This window comes from Haliotis asinina, chromosome 5 (assembly GCF_037392515.1).
Source record: "Haliotis asinina isolate JCU_RB_2024 chromosome 5, JCU_Hal_asi_v2, whole genome shotgun sequence".
Taxonomy (NCBI): domain Eukaryota; kingdom Metazoa; phylum Mollusca; class Gastropoda; order Lepetellida; family Haliotidae; genus Haliotis; species Haliotis asinina.
Window position 1 is genome coordinate 57453810 of NC_090284.1, and position 21954 is coordinate 57475763.

The window sequence follows — 21954 nt, forward strand, 5'->3', positions numbered from 1 at the left end:
GTCAATGGTGAAAGTCTTGAGACAATGTCATACAGTGTACTAGTTGTATTACAGCATCTACTCTATGACCCAGCTTTGACCCCGCGTGCTGATAGTACGGAGGAAGGCCTTCCCTCTGGAGAGCATTTACACACATATACATATATGGATATCTTGCGCCATACTTCGACCCCCATTCACTCTCATTGTCAGCGTAGTCGCCTGATACTGGTCGACAAGTACTTATTCTTCACCGGAGTCTCAAATATGCAAATTAAACTGTGTCCTATTGACTTAAAGTACAGACAGATCACCTTCCTCTACTAATGGCAAGTTATTTATTAAAACATTTAACTCTTAAGTTAATCACAAAAACAGGTTATTCATAGAATAGTCTATGAAGTCTTTTGTAAATATAATTAAATCTGTCTTGACATACGTTCATTATTGCAATCATTTCACTGTGCATAACTTCCTACGTAAGCCCAATGTTAAGTTTCAAGTGCTCCATTTCCTATATACCCGAGGAGAACCAGTTTTGAATTCATCTTTGGTACCCCTTGCATGTCGTAACAGGCGACTAACAGGGTCGGATGATGCAGTATAACACAGACATAGTTATAAAATATATACGGCATCAATAACAACTATTAACAAAACTGCGTCATCGACTACCGACATGCGATCACTTATATACGTATATTGCTTCTATATGACAAAGGTCACAGCAGGGCATGTTTCCAGGTCGGTCAACATGTACAACAGGAAAGTGTTCTTGAGGGGCTTACGTGTATCGATTTGGGAAGAAAAGATGGATCTAAGTACATGTGAAATACAAACTGATAACATTTGCCTGCGAAATATTGAGTACATGGCAGAACAATAGAGCTATCACGTGCACCTTTGAATTCAAACGGAACCATGTTTAGAAATGCCATGGCATTCAACTACGACATCGTCGCCTCATTCAAATGGCAATCGCTGCCTTAATGACGTCTATGAATATTAAAATGCAATTAAAACAGGATTCCTATGGCTGAAGCATCCAAACAGAGAGGCTGGTGTTGTTCTTGTTTGGTTGTTAGAATACACATTAGTTCGGAGATAATTCCGAATTGTTAATAATGATAGTAATATGTCCATTTATATAGCGCCATACGCCACACCAGGTATGTTCATAGCGCTGAGACCCGTGAAGGTCCCGGGGTAGAATAGGCCTTCAGCAACCTATGCTTGCCATAAAAGGCGACAGTGCTTGTCGTAACGGGGTCAGGTGGTCAGACTCGCTGACCTGGTTGAGATATGTCATCGTATCCCTATTGCGTAAATCCATGCTTATGATGTTGATCACTGGATTGTCTGGTCCAGACTCAATTATTTACAGACCGCCGCCATATAGCTGGAATGTTGTTGTGTGCGGCTTTTAACAACCAGACATTCAGAGAACTATGTAATGTAGAGTAACCTTCCTTGTGAAAGAATTTGAAGTGTTCCCCGGGATTGGTACATCGTGGGAATTCTGGTTCAGATGCTGCTAAAATTATCTTCACGCACTCACCATAAACGCAAATCGTGGCACTCCTTGGCCCTTTTGAATAGCACTTCGCAAAATGTGTATCGAATGGTTGTAAACTGCAGTTTTTCCGTTTCATTATATGCATATGTATGTCAGTCACATATCTGCATAGCCGTATTGAAGAATGTTCACATACCTATGTAAATGTTGTATGTACATATGCATCACCGTCTTGTAATCAACCTCTTATTCCTGTGAGTTAAGCAACTACTTGTCGGTATCAAAGAATGTGGACAATGTCAACGCGCGTCCACAACCCATGTAAATGCTGTATCATGCACTGTGTGAAGGCTAACACAAGACCCAAACAATCAGGACATACGTCCCTGGTTAGACACCCACACTTAAACAAACTTACATAGCCTAGATGATTGAATGACCTATGCAGAGCGAGAGGTTCTCCTGTTTGCTTCACAGGTCTCGAGACAACATCAGCTTGTCCTGGTCAAACATAGTACACAGTGATAGTATGTACGGATGTGGTTGTATTGTTAAACTGTGTGTCATCTTGCAAGTGTTTATTTATGAAGAGGTACTTACGCCATTTATCTCTCACGTTTAGGTTGCTTTATGTAAATATCTTTGAGCCATCCTCAAACATATTATGGGAAAGCAAAGCCTCGTCCACATGCCATATAAGTTGTAAATGTCCTGGGTTTTAGCATCATTGCAGTCTTATTGTAATCAGTAGTAAGCTTGTGTGGCATCTTTAGCTATTCATAATATACCATTCAAAAAACGTATGAGACATTGGATTTACAAGACTGATAAAATACAAATGATGAAGCCAAGAGGGAAAGAGACAATGAAGAGAAATTTAGGGAAAATGTGACAATCAATTCCATTCGTTTGGAAATGCTTCTCCCTATAGTTACAACAGTATATTACAACAAAGTTCTACAAGAGGCAGACAAAGGGTAAGGATATGCAGAGAGTTATTTAAATCGTTTTGTGATAGTGATGTACATATGTACAGATTTAAGAACATTCTGGTTTTCACTAAGCGAGAGAACTGCATTGCCATTTAAGATGAGAATAATATCAATGCATTCTGTACGATTCACAATGTATTTACAGAAGTTAACATTGGTTCTCTTTGAATCATATATTATGGACATTCAAGAAAATAGTGAAAAGCATTTTCACAATTATGGCCACACTGACAATGTGCAGCGTTTCTAACATTAATTCTAAATAAATTGAATTGCAGTTTTAAAAGACACAGCAGTGTTACAGTTTCTGATAGCTAAGGGGATGTTATTCCATAGTTTAGTTGTTGATGGAAAAAAGGATAATGCCGAATATAGTAGTCTTGTGCAGGGTGGGGGTAATTACTGGAGCTTCTTAATTCGGAGTTCGTCCGATTACCTACTACAGGAGGGAGTAAATCGTTAAGAAGTCTTGGAGTAAGGCCTGTATGTATCTTATTAAATAACGATATTTTTTCACTCCCATCCCGTTTTAAAGTATAATGATCTAGAAGAAGCATATCTCGAGAGATCAGTAACTGTACAGGCCGCTTCAAGTTGTAACTTTTCTAATCTACTAGATTCTTCAATAGAGCACCAGTCCCAGACTTTGGATGCGTACTCGAAATGTGGTCTTATGAATACAGTATCTACGTTTCACAATGTTGTTCTCTTCAGGAGAAACTTTAACTTTTGACATGCTCCAGTCATTTTAGAAGTCTTGTTAACAATACTTTCAATATGATGGCGCCAACCTCAGTTACATGAAAAGGTTAGTCCCAAATGTTTATGAAAGTCAACTAGATTTACATGACAATTGTCAAGTTTCAAAGTAATGTCTGTTTGGCCACCTTTCATCGTAAACAGTATAGCTTCCGTTCGTCCTGATTGGAAATTTGCCAGTCCTTTGCCCAATTACATAATATTTCTAAAGTTTCATTCACTATTCTTTCCATCAACTGTTTTTTGACAAAGCTCCCATTGTCGTGTCGTCAGCAAAATCTGAGGTATACAATGTAGTTTATCTGCTATCTTATTTACCGTACACACTGAAAAGAAAGGGACAAAACCTGATCCCTGTGGAACTCCTGCTTTTAAAACGAATGGTTTAGAGAACGAGTCATGAACTACTTACATAACTACCAAATCAAGTAACTTTCCATGTACTCCGTACCTCTCCAATTTAATCATAAGTCCTCTATGCCAAACTCTATCAAAGTCATTAGACACATCGCAAAAGGCCTTACAATAGTGTTCTTTGTTATCAAGGGACTACAGATTTGGTTATAAATTTCAACAAGTTGTACAGTAGAGTGGCCTCTCCGGAATCTACATTGATATTTACATAACAAATCATCTGACACGAAGTAATTGTAAATATGTCTAAATACAAGTCTTTCAAACAGCTTCCGAACACAACTTATAAGTGAAATAGGGCGATAATTTGATACAACTGAGTGACCATGCTTCTTGAATGGGGGTATAACATTTGCATATTTCCATTAGCTAGGATATATCGATGAATTAGGTGACATTTTAAATAATATGCACAGTATTGGGCAGCTTTTCTAAGTAACTTATGACTAATCTGATCTGGTCCAGCTGCTTTCTTGAGAAGTAGACATTTGATTATGTCGGATATCTCAATAACTTCATTATCTCCATAAAGTTCGAATAAAAACTCATCAAGATTAGAATTAACATGTACTTTTGCATAACTTGTTGTTGTTTTTGTATTTCAAATATATCAGACTTATTCTGTGTTCTGTTCCTACTTCCACGTCTAATATTTGAATCATACCATGGTTTGTCTTTACGTCTTAGCATCACAATTCTAGAAGGAAGACATTGTTTGGTATAATCATTAAACGTTCGTAAAATGCACAGCAAGCATCGTCAATATTAGAACAGTCACTAACAGTGACAACCAATCCGTATCGCTAATAAGTGCGTTCAGTTTCCCATAGTCACCACTTTTTTATTGGTTGATGCACGCGCCAGTGTACACTAATTGTACAGGTAGTGGTTCACCATGTCAGTGACTGGGATTTGTCTGGTGACGACTCAGTCGTTTCATGGCTGTCGTCATATAGATGGACTTAATATTGCTGAGAGCGGCTTTAACAATATAACATAACTGATGGCGAAAGTGCAGTGGACCAATAGGATGAATATCTGTCTTGAGAGTCCCTTCAGATCTGGGCTACTATATCTGGGTGTGTACGAAATGCATAACGTCACTAAATTGTGTCGAAGATTGCTTTAACATATCTGCCACATCACATCTCCAGGTACTACGGCCCTTACAACGTTGAACGTCGTCGACACCGATGGCCCATCACCTGTTAACATCTACATCTCCGACTTTGCCACCAGGCAGCTGGTGCAGCTAAAGACTGTGCCCGGCTTGAGCTCATCCAGACGAGTTATGCTTAGTTCCAGCCTGGCGGCAGAGGTACAACAAGCATTCCTATATCCTGCATACAATCTCCAAACATTCAGATATGAGTTCATTTCCTCAACTGGGTACAGCATGAGACGCCCATTTCTGGTGTTACGAGCCACGGTATTGCAGTGATACTGCACAATCACTTACACGGAATAAATGCTGATGTACCTGATATAGTTGTAGTTTGAACTTTGTTTGGCAGTTTCGGCGACTTAACGATTTGACAAAATGTTTGCTGTTTCGATTAAATCCACCTTTTCGATTAAATCCTCGGAAGATAGTCAACACAGGCATGCTGCTTCACGTGTGATCAGTTTTGTTACATACGTGACTATTCTTTTTCCAAAAGAAGTCTATTCAATCAAGTTCACGTAAATGTATTCGCCTCTCGTCTTTAAAGATATTTATTACTCACCCGTTGAAGTTATCACTGTTTAATAATTTTACAAAGTTGTTTCACATTGTGTAATACCATCGCGTGATGTCGTATGTACGACGTCAAAGTTATGACGTCACAATACTAATACCTCTGTCACAGTAGTATTAGACCTTGCTTGACTCTCGGAGTCACCACACTCGTTGGAGTCTGAGGAAAGAAGTACTTTATCGATATTATTTTGCTAATGCTGAGTGCGTAATAAACATAATACTAAACTATGTGCCATGTGACACAGCATTTACGAAACTCGTGAATGGTATCGCTATCTGAGTCGCTTCCTTTCGTTAGATACCAAACCATTCACTCGGTTCATAAATATGGTATTACACGGGACATAGTTTAGTCTTCTCTATGTATATAACGTTTTATAAGAGCACGTGTTCCCTCATTCTTCAAGCTTAAAAATACAGTTTCATCCATATGCTGTCAATTTGCTAAATCTCGCATTCTCCTCTGTGATATTGTATACACATTTATAAGCGGTATGTCGTCTTTCAGCCACCTTCGATCAAATCATTGTACATCGTGGCATCAGATGGAAGTGCAAGGGTCAGTAGTCATCTTGTTACACACTTTCTCACTTTCAGTCGCATCTAAATGGTTTTCAAGTGATGTAAAATAATACATGGGACAACGATATATCCTAGTAGTAGCTCAGCACTCCATTGCAAGTAAGGTTACTTATTAACGTGACTTTTCATCCATGCATATGAATAATATATTACACCTCAAAGAAGATTATTTATTTATTTATTTATTTATTTATTTATTTATTTATTTATTTATTTATTTATTTATTTATTTATTTATTTCAAATGATATTAAGTCCACGTCAGTAACCCATTTATACTGACTTGGTGCTATTTTAGTGCTGTGTATTAACTCTGAGCTTGCTTTTCACCTGACCTCAGACCACTGCCACCATAACCCTGCAGGTGATCAACCCTGTGTCCCCTATCCTCGCTGGACTCAACACCACCGGGCTCATTTCAAGTAGGTTGCCTCACTTACACTATGAACCTTCCTATGTCAGACAAATTCAGACAGAAACTGTCGCTGTTTATGTTGCCTTAGTAACACTACACATGATGTTTGTAATGTTGCAGAGATATGGATATCCCTGTTGAGTAAGAAGCTACAATTTTCAATGTTAAGTTGCGTCCCTTTGTCGGTTCAGGATGTTCTGGTGATCGTTTGAATATCACGAGCTGATGTGCGCATTATATTATTACCTTCTTATTGGATAGAAAGCCCAATCGTATGGACATAATGTCCATTTCTCTCTATCCTGGTCAGTAGAGGTCATACCTGAAAGTGAAGGATCACCGGAAGCTACATATCTGGACAAAGAAGATAGATATGAATCTCTTGTCATATCACATATAATCAACAATATCGTATACATTAAAAACCGCATGTTACTTTCTAACGGTAATTATGCAATGCATTGTACTCACGTTGTTTGTCTTCAGATCCACCTAATGTCCAGACTATCGCATCCAACCTTCAGCTGCTGACAAATACTATATGTGATGTAAGTACTGGTGTCCACCAAGATTAGAACTCTAAAACCATGCAACAGTAAGTTATATATCGATCCCAGATCAGACAGCAATTACTAATAGAGCCCCTATCTACTCAGTGGGACAGCATAGTGATTAAAGTGTTTGCTGCTCGGGGTTGAACCCCTCAGGAGTACAAAGAGTCCAAAGAAACACCGTCCTGTTTCAGGTGTTCCCCTTTGAAATTGTTGGAATGAAGCAAACGCGGCGTAAAATCATACTCATATATTGTATATTGTTGTTATATACCAGTCAGTGAGAGTTGCTGATTCTATGTGCTTTCAATTTCTTTCTAACTTGACGACTTTTGTTAGATTATGGACCCGATTAAATTATTTTTCTAGAAAATAAACGTTTCGGGTAATGACTGTTTGCCATGTATTGGTATGCTTGGTAATATTCACAGCTTTACACAAAACAAAGCCCGGCACCCGGATCGATCTCCCGCTTGCGTCTGTTCTGCCTCCTCTTCAATGCAGGTGGGTCGGAGTCATAATATTGTATCTGCTGATGCTGACTGCTGAATACGATTCTGTGGAGGTGTAATACATGTACATGATTCAATATATCAGTATAATTCACGATTCTAAATATCGGTGTTATCGATCATTCTATATATCTGTGTAAAACATCATTCTATACATCGGTGTAATGCACGATTCTAAATATGGGTGTAATATACGATTCTACACAAGAGGGTAACTCACGATTCTAAATATCTCTGTTATCTATCATTCTATATATGGGTGTAATACGTCATTCTACATACTATATATCCGTGTAAGAAGCAATAAATGAAAGTATAACTTAGTACATTTATCCTTTTCATTTTTCTAGTGTACAGTCAGCTACCACCTAGCATCTTTAATTCCAGCGAAACGATACGAACTACTCCAGGTAAAGTCCCCATATTCATTATTTACTTCTCACTGGCCTGTGCACTTTTAGCAGGTGTTTGCCACAAAAGGCTTCTATGCTTGTCGTAAGAGGCGACTAACGAGATCGGGTGGTCAGGTTCACTGACTTGGTTGACACGATGCTCATGCTGCTGATCACTGGGTTGTCTGGTCCAGACATACAGCTGGAATATTGCTGAGTGCGGCGTAAAACTAAACACACTCTCATTTAGGAGGGAGTTAGGATTATCGAATTTTTTTATGCAATTTACTTTATCTGTCATTTGTCAAGTACTTCTTCCACCTCCTGCTTTGCTGCTCGGGATTCTCCTGTATTTTCTTCTTGTTTATTTATTCATTTATTTATTTATTTATTTATTTATTTATTTACTTATTTATTTATTTACCTGTAATATTGCTTCTTGTATCTTCCTGCATCTGATATTATTGCTGCATCTTCCTCCCTTGAATGCTCTCACTGCATCTTCCCACCTCTCTCACTGCATCTTCCCACCTCTCACACTGCATCTAACTCTAGCTGCGTCCTTCAACCTGTGGTGTCTTTTTCCTCTCCACATAATCTCACAAATAATTAATCGATTATATGATAAGTATCGGAGACGCAACTTTAAGCAAAAATACAAAAAAATCTGAAATAGATAATAAATATGACTTGTGAGTGGTGATAGGTTATTGCATGGAGTATCAAGACAACAGCGTTCTGAACATAAATGTAATAAAGAAACAGACCATGGATAAAGTTCTAAATGCGTACGTTGTGTGAACAAATTAAAACCTTTTTCTATCTCAACAGTTAATGTATATGTTATCGATGAAACAGTTTTCATATCGATTATCATAAATAACCCTTCCAACAGTCAAAATCTCCGATAATCGATCAATTTATCCAGCCCTGTATGCACATACTGATAAAATGATTTGTGAAATATACACATATTTCGTTCAGTGCCAGTTATCAACAAGCCCCCTGTGTTCACGGGCCCAACTTCCTTCACAGTAAGCGGGAACCTGCCAGCCGGTAAGTACTTAAGTCTGTACACGTGGTAAAGGCAAACACAAATATTTTAACGGGACTGAGTGGATTAAACGACATTATCTGTGACGTGTGACATCTACTAACTGTATTAGCTGACAGGTGGAAGAACATTCACAGTCGAAAATTGGATTAGGCAAAAAAAAAATCACACCATTAAACATTTCTCGTCAGACAAAACCACACTGAAACAAGTCAAAACACAGTTATGCAACTATGATGAAATACCGATTGATGTGTGTTCCATTTATAGGTATATCTAACATACAGTGATAGTAATATCACTAAAGTCGATGTGAGGCTGTGTGTGTGTGTGTGTGTGTGTGTGTGTGTGTGTGAGAGAGAGAGAGAGAGAGAGAGAGGGGGGGGAGAGTGACTAGTTTTGGTCGGGGGAGAGGTGTTTGGGGGTAGTAGAGGGTGGAGGTTGTGGTTGCGCACCCCAGCACCAACAACCCTTCACTGAATTCCTCAACCCTATGTACCCCGCCGTGATTTTGCTGGGATATTGCTAAAAGCGGCGTAAAACCATACTCACTTCCTAACTGAGTCTGTTTTACAAAGTGATCTGAGCACCACGATCTCATAAACATCATATATGGAGACATGTCTATGAGTACCGTTCGTAGCTCTGTGGAACATTGTGTACGCCTTTCTGTATGGTATTTGTGCAAGCATAACGGTAAGAGGCAGGAACCAGTTTTCTATTGTCTAACAGATGCCGATGTAAGCATATATGATTATATATTTTGAAAACGTCTCAACATGAAACAATTCCTTTTAACTAGGTTCTGAAATTGGACGACTGAGTGCTATTGATTACGATGGGCCCAGAGAAATCGTTTTTAATATGCGGGACCTACGAAACACAGGACTCTTCGACCTGAGATTTACATCACGTCAAAATTCATCGAGTCGTCGTGTAGGCCTCTTCCTTCGTCAGTCATTTGACAGTGAACCGGTAAGAAACGAAACATGGCTTTGAAAGCGATTTTGTTCCATCAACAGAAAATCCATAGTCTTCACGTTGTCAAAAATTTACCTACTTTAAACGATCTCGTCATGATGTCACGTATGTCTTGATTACGGGTCTGAGATAAGAGGACGTTGCATAGAATTATCCAATTTTGATAAGGAGTTTGTCCCAACATACGTCTCATTGTTACAAAAGCCCAGATGTTATGATTGCCTGTAGCTATTCAGTTTACAGGACGAGATGCATCAGTTCACACAATGATCAAATCCAGCATCGATAAGTGTTTTGACATTTTATAGTTATAGTCCCTTGGTACACTATCTTATAGTACAGGTAACAGTTATTTCGTTATTTTTCGAAATATTCACACTGTTTGTTTTTTGTTTCACAGGCATCACCTCAAGTCCTGTTAGTAACTGCGAATGATGGTCTGGCGACGGTATGACAGCTAACATATTTTGCGCCATAATTGTTGTTTTAGACCAAATACAATTTAACAGGATAGGTTTGGCTCTTAATGTCAGTGTTCTGCATTATGATAGTATCTCATATATCGCCCCGAACCGTAGCGAAACGAGGGTGTTGTACCACAATACGCACTACACCGTGGTAAACGCGCACCGTTTCACCCCCATGTAAAAGTATTTGAATTGTGTTGCATGGTGAATAACGTGAATATTCCCTGGAAAATACCTTCATGCAGGCTGCATATGTAATTTTTTTTGTATCAAGTCATACATGAATGGGTATAGATGTATGTTGAATCGCATCGTTGGTATGCTTGGTATTTTCAATATAAATTTCTATTGTTTTTATTTTCTGCGAAGCATGTGAATACCTTGCACATACAGGTTGGACCTTTCGTGAAACTGTTTAACGTTTAATTGACGGATATTATTTGTAATTTCTTGAAGAAAGTCATAGTTTTTCTTTTGCTGCGTCATCAGAAATGTTACGTGTAATGTGTTTCGCAGTCGTCATACCAGCCTAACATGTTTGTTGTCGTTTTTCCTCAATAACACAGTTGGGAATTATGATTATTATAACATTCTTATTGTTCAGTCAACCGCAACGGTCTTCGTGAACATTCTACGTTCAGGAAACAACCCATCGACCTTCACCCAAAGGGGATGGACATTCGTTGTTCGCAACGTGAGTTTCTGACTTTGTGAAGTCTATTGTTTTGGCAAAACTGTCTAATGCAATTGATGTGAATTGTCAGCGCCTGAGAATAATCAGTCCACGATGTACCCATCGGGGTGGATTTCATGTAAGTCTGTAAATGTGAGTTTTAAAAAGCAATATTGTGATCAAAATGTGGGACATGATCAATAGATGTTCCCCTAAAACCTGCCTATGGTCTTTTCAGCACTCTGGCGGTTTTTGAGCAACGACTGTTATAAGAGTTTAAATCACATTACGCATAAATCAAACTAGCCTCTTCTTACAATGATTTATCAAGATGTTTGTTGTACGTAAGCATGACTATATTGTGTTTCAGCCCTCATTTCCTGGTTTGAAGATTGGTTCTGTTGTGGCAATCGACAGGGACTCTGGCAATAACGGCCGTGTTACATATTCATTCAGGGTAGGTATTCTATTTGAATATACAACACCTTCCACATACCCATCATCGCTACAAACAGCACAGCGGTTATCTCCCCTATCTCGACCACACATCCTTTCCTCCCCCCCCCCACCCCCACTCCCAACCCCCCACCCCCCCACACACACAGTTCTTCTACCCTCCCGAAACATATGCCCACCACAAAATACACACCACAGACACAAATGCTGAGGGTTCGGGATATTCCTCTTTAGCGACCCATCCTGACCTCTACTGTTCTTTCCAAATGCACATTTGGGATGCAGAGAACTCTACATTATATAATGATTAATCTTGACAGCGCTAATATAATATTATATGGGGTAATATTACCATATTCTTCCCTCTCTCCCTTTAATTTCTGAATTTTTCTTGACTTTTTCGAAAAACGACTAGTGTATTGCTTAATGAGTCTTCCTTTAAGACAAATGTTCCATCAGAATCATGTTCACATGAACAGAATATTAATCTACTAAATCAAACATGATCTAGTACAAATAATTAATATATTAGTGAAATATCGAACAAAGTTTTAGTATTTCTTTTCATCGCAGTGTTTGTATAACCGTTTGTTTCTCTACAGGCTGTGAATTCATCCATGGAGACATTATTCAGTTTAAATAACGTCGATGGTTCTCTCTACTTGAAGAGACCTCTACAAGGAAACCGAAATGTGACGCTCATTGTCACAGCAGTGGTAGGCAACTCATGTTCACAATTGTCATAACTTTCAATCCGGAAACTTCAAAAACAATCCGAACTGTTGTTCTTTATTAACTCATACGTGATAACATTTTCCTTTGTTTCCTGTTGTTGAATATTGCTGACTATCTCATGCAAATACTGCCAATAATATGCGCTTCATAAATTATCATTATTATTATTATTTTGTCATGATTACCATTATGATGTGATTACAATGCCCTTGCATATTTTCTTTTGTTTGCAGGATGGGGGAGGACTGAGAGCAACAGCCAACGTCTCAGTGCTGTTTCGTACATCTAATGGTAAAAGTTTGTTTCTAATTATACACTATGCACATATGACAGTTTTTATAGGAATTGAAAAATATCAGATTCATTTGTTTACATGAATCAGTTTCTGATTCTGTTCCTGGGATGGGAAGAAGTACACGCACCCCCCTACTTTCACACATCATGAGTGAGTGAGTATGGTTTTTCACCGCTTTCAGCAATGGTCGAGCAATATCCCAGCGAGGGAACACCAGAAATGGGTTTCACATACTGTAAGTGGGGAATCGAACCAGGGTCTTCGGCGTTATGAACCAATCCTTTAACCACTAGACTACCCCACGGACCTTCACGCATCAAGTGCTTTAGATATTATGAATTATCTTTCTTTGAAATATCTTCCATGTTACATAATAAGTGTATGTATTCTGACATTGTCTACATTCCGGGTACGCTGGAACTGTTGCAGTTTGAGTAGAAACCTAGTAGCTAGTTTATACCAGTGTTCTTATATATTAGGACTTAAAGACTTATATATTACCAATGCGGCTAATGGCGACTTGTTCTGTTGATCTGACTAAGGAGCAATAACCTGCCAGATACTCCCAGTGGCACACACGTAAATTCAACTCTCAGAGGGAAAACACAATTCTGACACGTGTGTGTCGAGCCGTAGTTAATTCCTGCATTCCTTTCACGCGTTAAATCTATTCTCAGCCACGGCCGGCATTGAGGATTACACTGCGATATGCTGCCATTAGTATTCTCAGCAGTATTTCTCTGAAGACTGAAAAAAGACAGGATTGTGCAGTGCATAAAGCTAATGAAAAAAACACAGCCTTTATCAGAAGAAACTCGGCTAAAGTAAACCTAGGTGTCCAGTTTCGCAGTAATTTCCCTGGCAAAATCAACGAGGGTGCGTAATTTGTGTAAATAGTCATTCTGGCAGGTTGTTTGAATATGGTTCTCCAAACAAGTGACTATGTGTTGATTAAGATTCCAAAGAAACCTTTGTTTAAATGTTTCGAATGCTTTGCGAAACAACTATTTATCGACGGCTTATGAAGCTGAATGAAATAATCTTCGTGTGAACATGCCTGTTGCTTGATGTAGCAAGTGTTCTGAACAATGGTGTACAGCTATGCAACAAGTCTGGCGTAATCACAAAATGTCTTTTTATTTTGTTAACTAAGCCTTTGTGGCATTTACGAAAACATCCTTGTTCTAATATATGATCAACAATATCTATACGGGGAACGCCAACGAAAGAGCATAGAGATACATACATCCCCCATTATTTGATTATACGAACGAATGAATATCACTGTCAAAATGAGTCCATGGACACAAAAGCTTCAACTGTGCCAGAGTCAAGTATGAGTGATACAAATAGATACGGTATCAGTTTACACAGAATATGGATAAATTGTTCGAATACTTAGAAGTAGAAAAGACACATAACGTGACCCTCCTTTTTGTAAATATGTTCCACAAAAAATAAATGCTACCATAATGATAGTTTTATTGTTGTTCGGTAGTAAAAGCGCTATTAAAAATTTAATAAAGTTCCTTAAGGCTTCTGCTGCCTTAAAGATTTATTTACAAAAATACTATTGCCATTCCCGCGATCCCAAAACAAAAATATGTCGTTTTCAGTTTTAGGCACTAATATTGAATAAAAGCCCCTGTGGAAATTAGTATTATGTTAATAATATTTATGTTATTATAATAACTATATTGAAGTTGTTAGACCTTTTCAGTTCAGTTGTCCTCAACATTTGGTTGTCGTGTGTCTCATTCCTGCTCGTACTTCTAACCTAACATTCGTCAAAAAGTAATCCTTATTTCGAAAACACTATATTCCCTTTTCACTGTCGGTTTCAGCTTTTGTTCCCAAAACTGTGTATCCCTGTAAAACTATGAGGAGGATGTTTCTATTTCAGGGAACATAAGCAATCCATGTGAAAAGAGCACCTGCCTGAACGGCGGACGTTGTGTCAGAGTAGGCAGCAGAAATTACACGTGTGTATGCAGTCCAGGGTTCACGGGAGTTAACTGTACATACAGTAAGTTCACATTTTCCTCATCTTCATAGTGGAGTGTTTCCCTTGAAATGAGCTCTCCAATCTTGGAACGTTTCTTAAATTCTACGAGCTGCCTGAAAAGTGTATGTTAAAATCCTTGTCACTTTCAATTTCGTCTTTGCAGGAAACTCCACTTTTGGATGTTTGAGTAATCCTTGCCTGAATGGCGGATCGTGTGTGAGGGGAGTCAACAACTCTTACAGATGCTTCTGTCCCTATGGGTACTCAGGCTATAACTGTGCTACGAGTAAGTATCACTGATCCATGTATGATATCAGTTTGAAAAGTAAATGAACTTTCATATAGACGGTCATTGGAGGACGAAAGAAAAGTAAATGAACTTTCATATAGACGGTCATTGGAAGACGAAAGAAAGTGAGTGCGTAATGTTTTGTGACGATTTCAGCAACATCACAGCTTGGAGACACCTAAAATGGGCTTCTGAATGGGTCTATTGAAACACTAAGTTCCTGTCTTAGGACATACCTTTCTGGTGAATATAATTAGTACTATGCCAGTGGTACACACATTTTATGGAAACTGTGGCTTAGGACTAAACATTGTCCATTGCATATTCCTGAACGTGATTATATTTTGTTTCTCAGTCCCACTTGTACTTCCGACTCAGCAATTTCTTCGCGAATGCATTAGTCGAGAAAGAATGTTATCTATATACCTATAGCGAGGATGTTTCTATTTCAGGGAACATAAGCAATCCATGTGAAAAGAGCACCTGCCTGAACGGCGGACGTTGTGTCAGAGTAGGCAGCAGAAATTACACGTGTGTATGCAGTCCAGGGTTCACGGGAGTTAACTGTACATACAGTAAGTTCACATTTCCTTCATCTTCATGGTGAAGTGTTTCCCTTGAAATGAGCTCTCCAATCTTGGAACGTTTCTTAAATTCTACGAGCTGCCTGAAAAGTGTATGTTAAAATCCTTGTCACTTTTAATTTCGTCTTTGCAGGAAACTCCACTTTTGGATGTTTGAGTAATCCTTGCCTGAATGGCGGATCGTGTGTGAGGGGAGTCAACAACTCTTACAGATGCTTCTGTCCCTATGGGTACTCAGGCTATAACTGTGCTACGAGTAAGTATCACTGATCCATGTATGGTATCAGTTTGAAAAGTAAATGAACTTTCATATAGACGGTCATTGGAGGACGAAAGAAAAGTAAATGATCTTTCATATAGACGGTCATTGGAAGACGAAAGAAAATGAGTGCGTAATGTTTTGTGACGATTTCAGCAACACCACAGCTTGGAGACACCTAAAATGGGCTTCTGAATGGGTCTATAGAAACACTAAGTTCCCGTCTTAGGACATACCTTTCTGGTGAATATATTTAGTGTTATGCCAGTGGTACACACATTTTATGGAAATTGTGGCTTGGGACTAAACATTGTCCATTGCATATTCCTGAACGTGATTATATTTTGTTCCTCAATCCCACTTGTACTTCCGACTCAGCATTTTCTTCGCGAGTGCATTAGTTGAGAAAAGTTGCGTTGGCTGAAACGTTTATGTTAAAATCCTTGTCACTTTTAATTTCGTCTTTGCAGGAAACTCTACTTTTGGATGTTTGAGTAATCCTTGCCTGAATGGCGGATCGTGTGTGAGGGGAGTCAACAACTCTTACAGATGCTTCTGTCCCTATGGGTACTCAGGCTATAACTGTGCTACGAGTAAGTATCACTGATCCATGTATGGTATCAATTTGAAAAGTAAATGAACTTTCATATAGACGGTCATTGGAGGACGAAAGAAAGTGAGTGCGTAATGTTTTGTGACGATTTCAGCAACATCACAGCTTGGAGACACCTAAAATGGGCTTCTGAATGGGTCTATTGAAACACTAAGTTCCCGTCTTAGGACATACCTTTCTGGTGAATATATTTAGTATTATGCCAGTGGTACACACATTTTATGGAAATTGTGGCTTGGGACTAAACATTGTCCATTGCATATTCCTGAACGTGATTATATTTTGTTCCTCAATCCCACTTGTACTTCCGACTCAGCATTTTCTTCGCGAGTGCATTAGTTGAGAAAAGTTGCGTTGGCTGAAACGTTTATGTTAAAATCCTTGTCACTTTTAATTTCGTCTTTGCAGGAAACTCTACTTTTGGATGTTTGAGTAATCCTTGCCTGAATGGCGGATCGTGTGTGAGGGGAGTCAACAACTCTTACAGATGCTTCTGTCCCTATGGGTACTCAGGCTATAACTGTGCTACGAGTAAGTATCACTGATCCATGTATGGTATCAATTTGAAAAGTAAATGAACTTTCATATAGACGGTCATTGGAGGACGAAAGAAAGTGAGTGCGTAATGTTTTGTGACGATTTCAGCAACATCACAGCTTGGAGACACCTAAAATGGGCTTCTGAATGGGTCTATTGAAACACTAAGTTCCCGTCTTAGGACATACCTTTCTGGTGAATATATTTAGTATTATGCCAGTGGTACACACATTTTATGGAAATTGTGGCTTGGGACTAAACATTGTCCATTGCATATTCCTGAACGTGATTATATTTTGTTCCTCAATCCCACTTGTACTTCCGACTCAGCATTTTCTTCGCGAATGCATTAGTTGAGAAAAGTTGCGTTGGCTGAAAAGTTTATGTTAAAATCCTTGTCACTTTTAATTTCGTCTTTGCAGGAAACTCCACTTTTGGATGTTTGAGTAATCCTTGCCTGAATGGCGGATCGTGTGTGAGGGGAGTCAACAACTCTTACAGATGCTTCTGTCCCTATGGGTACTCAGGCTATAACTGTGCTACGAGTAAGTATCACTGATCCATGTAAGGTGTCAATAGAATCTTTAGAGACATTTTGAATACATCGGAGGACAAATGAAAGTGAATGAGTGAGTTTGGTTTTACGCCGCTTTTAGCAATATTCCAGGGATATCACGGCAGGGGACACCAGAAGATGGGCCTCACACATAGTACCCATGTGGGAAATCGAACCTGGGTCTTTGGCGTGACGAACAAACGAAAGTGACTGTGTCATGTTTTACCCCGTTTTTAGCAATGTCTCATGTTTGGGATATATGAAATGAGCTTCGGAATAAGCAGTGCAGAAGCTTCAAGTGATTATCTTCGGAAGTACCTCTCTGTATGTTAAAATACATAGGGGGCAACAATTAACTATAATTGTATATAAAATACCAAGAGCATCGTGCCTAGTTGCTATGGTGATGATACTTACACCTCCCCGTACATAATTCATTTACTTATCAGTTATTTTAAGTACTATCTATATGTCATAGTCAGAGTTAAGGGTGCAAAGGTACCTTCTCAATTAATGGCTCCTTGTTCAGTCCTATTTAGATACCTTTATTCAAAAGACATCGTGTTAAAGAATTCAGTTCGTTATCATATGATATGTTGAAAACGACTATCTATAACATCTGGCCTTATGCCTTGCTAAAAGTGGGTTTCATCTATTTCTTTCACAACGTGTCTATGTGCGATTCAAATCTACTTTCTTTGTCCAGGGAACACAAGCAATGTCTGTAGAAACAACCTCTGCTTCAATGGTGGATCTTGTATTGACAGAGGCAATGGAGCCTACAGCTGTCTTTGTTCTCAAGGATTCTCTGGTGTGAACTGTGAAAATAGTAAGTTACTTAAGCCTACTTAATTTTGATATTGTGATTTAACCCTGCTATTCATTGAACTCAAGTATCATTTGCGTCCCACAGCCGTATCAGGATCCGCTGTCACTGATATGACTATTAACATCCCCCAGGTTCTTGTGTTTTGTCTTATCCTTACTAAAATTGCACAGGATTCAGGACGGAACGATGATAGAAAAAAAGACAACTTCCTGTAAACAGCATCAGTAGAATATTTTAAGTTCGTATTATTTGCTTTTCATTTATTCACTTAAACCAAACGTTCCCGGCCTAGTGAACAAGTGACTAGACTAGACTTGATTATGTCTATACTGACACCGCGTATCGTCACTGTTTCATCGTAATTCATAAATACGTCTCTCATGGTGATAAACACTGGATTGTCTGGTCCAGAATGGATCGTTTGCTTTTGGAGCGTCTCTTAATAAGTATTATATATTGTGTCAAAGATTCTTGCTAATTTACTGTGCTTACACATATTTCTTATAGCTGGTGGAACATCTACCGTCAATTCCACAACAGTCAGCATCAGGGAGGATGCACCGATAGGTACGACCACTTTATAAATGAAGGTTTAAAGTTACATAACATGAATTTTGACACTAGAATGCGTAAAATTCAACTACCCCTGAAGCTTCGGGTTAGAATTGATCTAAACCATGTTTGTCATAAGAGGAGACTAACGGGATCAGACTCGCTCAGTTGTTTGGCACATGTCATTGTATCCCAGTTGCTCAGATCTTGATGACAGTCGCTGGATTGTCTGGTCCAGACTCCATTAGTTACACACCGCCGTCATATAGCTGTAATATTGCTGAGTGGGGCGTCAAGCAATAAACCTGCTATTCCGTATACTATGTAAGGTAACGTAGCCTTCAGTGTGAAACGGCGTAAAACTCAACTCAATGATCGTTGTTGAAATAACAATGTCTGTTGCTGTACGCGACTATTCAGTGTTCAAGCGATTAGAAGGTATATGTCAGTTTTTCATTGCCTGTTCTCATCCAGGGACGCAGCTTCTAAGGATGAACGTGCGGTCAGTGACAGGATCTGCATCAGTGTCATCAACTGACACAACGGGGACAATATCTCTGAGACTGTCTATGAACGGGTCCTCTGGCACCTTAACCGTGACTCTTAGCCGCTCGCTGGACAGGGAGAGGGTATTTTACTGTTATCATTTTCTGGTTGTGTTACAGGAGACAGTGGTAATCGTTCACAAAGTTTCTGCCCACAAGGACGAAGGCACAACATTAATGCTGCTTGACACATGCCTTTGTTTCATATGTTAAAGGATTAGGTGAATGAGTGCAATTTAAAAAGGCTTTGAGCAGTACTCAACAGACATCACATAACGTCAGATTAATATGGAAAGAATACCCGAAATGATTCATATCACAGGCGTTTGCTACTGCGTTGGGACCAGAACCGTAATCATATCCAAGGGAGGAATCTCTATATAGTAAATAGCGTCACCTCAAACGTTTTGGTTACCAGTGACCGTTTCACGTCAGGGTTACGTTTGCTGTTTGAATGGCCTGGATGTTACAATCAGGAATAGAACACTGTGTCAAATACCAGAAGACGCAAATAGGTTTCGCAATAAACCAAAAGAATCGAAACCAAAACATATGAATGTCTTGTGCTTGTTTTTTCACCATATTCTCAGGTGTGATTTCTAGCTTGTATGTTTCAGGCTGACAGACTGGAGTTCACGATTTACGTCTCGGACAGGGCATACCAGGTAGGTACAACGTACAAAGACCAGCGAAGATCCGGTCTAAACCTCGACTCAAACCACCCTCGTTGACTTGAGTGACACATGTCAGCGTAACCCAGCATGACATGAGATCTGTGCTCATGATGTTGACCTTGATTTGTCTTGTTCTGACAAGGTTACTTACTGCCCTATCCCGTATAGCAGGAATATTGCTGAGTGTGGCATTGTACAAAGCAGCAAAACATTTGAACAGGTATACTTGTATGTTCGAAATAATTACATTAATGTAATTTTACTTGGGGTATTCCCAAATCCACTTTGGACGGTAAACCACAAATGTGTAATTAAGGCACCAACGTGGCCGTGATCTGTTAATGAGATTGTATTGATTTAAGTTTCATAACTGATCACGTTAAAGTTCCTCAAAGATTCTAAGAGGTTTATAGAAAGAATATTTTGATAGTTTATGCTTTGTAGTAGTTACATACAATGATAGAACATAGCTAGTCGATAACATATATAGCCACGCTTTCAATACTAATTACTAACCGAACTGAAAAAATATTGCTTTTATATATTACATTTTCGTGAAATTGATCCGTAGTGCTGGAAAAGTGTTTAAATACGCAAAAGGTATATAATCCTAAAAATGACTTATGTTCAATGTAATTTCAGATTTCGAGAAAGTTGATTCTCAACATAACTGACGTCAACGACAACCCCCCACGTTTCACCTCCCGCAGGACAACCGTAGTCAGTAAGGTAAAATGTGCAACAGTGGAAGAACGTAGGTAAAACTAGCAGCAATGGCACGTGGAGGTACAACCGCAGCCAGTAAGATAAAATGTGCAACAGTGGAAGAACGTATTTAAAACTAGCAGCAATGGCACGTGGAGGTACAACCGCAGCCAGTAAGATAAAATGTGCAACAGTGGAAGAACGTAGGTAAAACTAGCAGCAATGGCACGTGGAGGTACAACCGCAGCCAGTAAGATAAAATGTGCAACAGTGGAAGAACGTAGGTAAAACTAGCAGCAATGGCACGTGGAGGTACAACCGCAGCCAGTAAGATAAAATGTGCAACAGTGGAAGAACGTAGGTAAAACTAGCAGCAATGGCACGTGGAGGTACAACCGCAGCCAGTAAGATAAAATGTGCAACAGTGGAAGAACGTATTTAAAACTAGCAGCAATGGCACGTGGAGGTACAACCGCAGCCAGTAAGATAAAATGTGCAACAGTGGAAGAACGTATTTAAAACTAGCAGCAATGGCACGTGGAGGTACAGTCCGGTGGATTTCATTTGGTAGGTGTCCGAGTTGCACGTATGGAATTGAACTTTTACTATACACGCTTATTGATTACTTGGCTGTTTTACCATTAATTGGGATTCCATCGTAAAAAATATCTAAAAGCGACAACAAAATATAATGCTCGTTTGTTAAACAACTTTTTTTTGTTCTGATATCCTAAATCATGAGTTAAATCATCATAGTTGGTCTGTCGATTTGTGACTGCAAAATATGTTTTTTTTTGTGCAATTCGATTATGTGTTGGTGAGAAATTCATGGGTCTAAAATGAAATCGAACGGATTAGAATACACACTGGAGTCATACAAACATTGATTGTTGCATTTGTTATGACGGCGTGAAGTATTAGTGTCTAGTGGAAGGTATTTTATTTAATTGAGACATCAGAGAAACATTTGGTAGTTTGCTTTTTTAAACATATCAATGAGTGGATTACTTCTGTACTTTGGGCAATGGGTAGCCTAGTGGTTAAAGCGGTCGCTCGTCACGACCGAGACCCTGGTTCGATTCCCCGTATGGGCATAGCGTGTGAAGCCCATCCCTGGTGTCCCTCGTCGTAATATTGCTGGAATGTTGTTAAAAGCCCCGCGTGAAACTGAACTCAAACACTCACTACTTCTGTGCCTTTAGCTAGGCGTGTGTAGTGATGACTAAGGTATATATGTATATAGAACGGTGGTAAAAAGGAACGACTGTCGTTACCTACAAGATACCAGGCAGT

The 21954-nt window shown here is 39.1% G+C and overlaps 1 protein-coding gene across 2 annotated transcripts in view; it reads left to right on the forward strand.

The window, feature by feature from the left end:
* The window catches only part of LOC137284916 (protein dachsous-like), a 69710-nt gene that overhangs the window by 5722 nt on the left and 42034 nt on the right, over window positions 1–21954 (forward strand). Inside the window, exons 4-28 of one of the 2 annotated variants that reach the window (XM_067816963.1) lie at window positions 4815–4978; window positions 5910–5960; window positions 6323–6404; window positions 6884–6945; window positions 7380–7452; window positions 7811–7870; window positions 8837–8908; window positions 9709–9881; window positions 10288–10335; window positions 10959–11048; window positions 11398–11484; window positions 12086–12199; window positions 12452–12509; window positions 14417–14539; window positions 14682–14804; window positions 15260–15382; window positions 15525–15647; window positions 16121–16243; window positions 16672–16794; window positions 17223–17345; window positions 18063–18185; window positions 18693–18752; window positions 19212–19366; window positions 19900–19947; window positions 20599–20685. In XM_067816963.1, the coding sequence (XP_067673064.1) occupies window positions 4815–4978; window positions 5910–5960; window positions 6323–6404; window positions 6884–6945; window positions 7380–7452; window positions 7811–7870; window positions 8837–8908; window positions 9709–9881; window positions 10288–10335; window positions 10959–11048; window positions 11398–11484; window positions 12086–12199; window positions 12452–12509; window positions 14417–14539; window positions 14682–14804; window positions 15260–15382; window positions 15525–15647; window positions 16121–16243; window positions 16672–16794; window positions 17223–17345; window positions 18063–18185; window positions 18693–18752; window positions 19212–19366; window positions 19900–19947; window positions 20599–20685 (2468 nt within the window). The remainder of the gene's footprint in view (window positions 1–4814; window positions 4979–5909; window positions 5961–6322; window positions 6405–6883; window positions 6946–7379; window positions 7453–7810; window positions 7871–8836; window positions 8909–9708; window positions 9882–10287; window positions 10336–10958; window positions 11049–11397; window positions 11485–12085; window positions 12200–12451; window positions 12510–14416; window positions 14540–14681; window positions 14805–15259; window positions 15383–15524; window positions 15648–16120; window positions 16244–16671; window positions 16795–17222; window positions 17346–18062; window positions 18186–18692; window positions 18753–19211; window positions 19367–19899; window positions 19948–20598; window positions 20686–21954) is intronic. The other variant, XM_067816964.1, reaches the window with a different exon arrangement.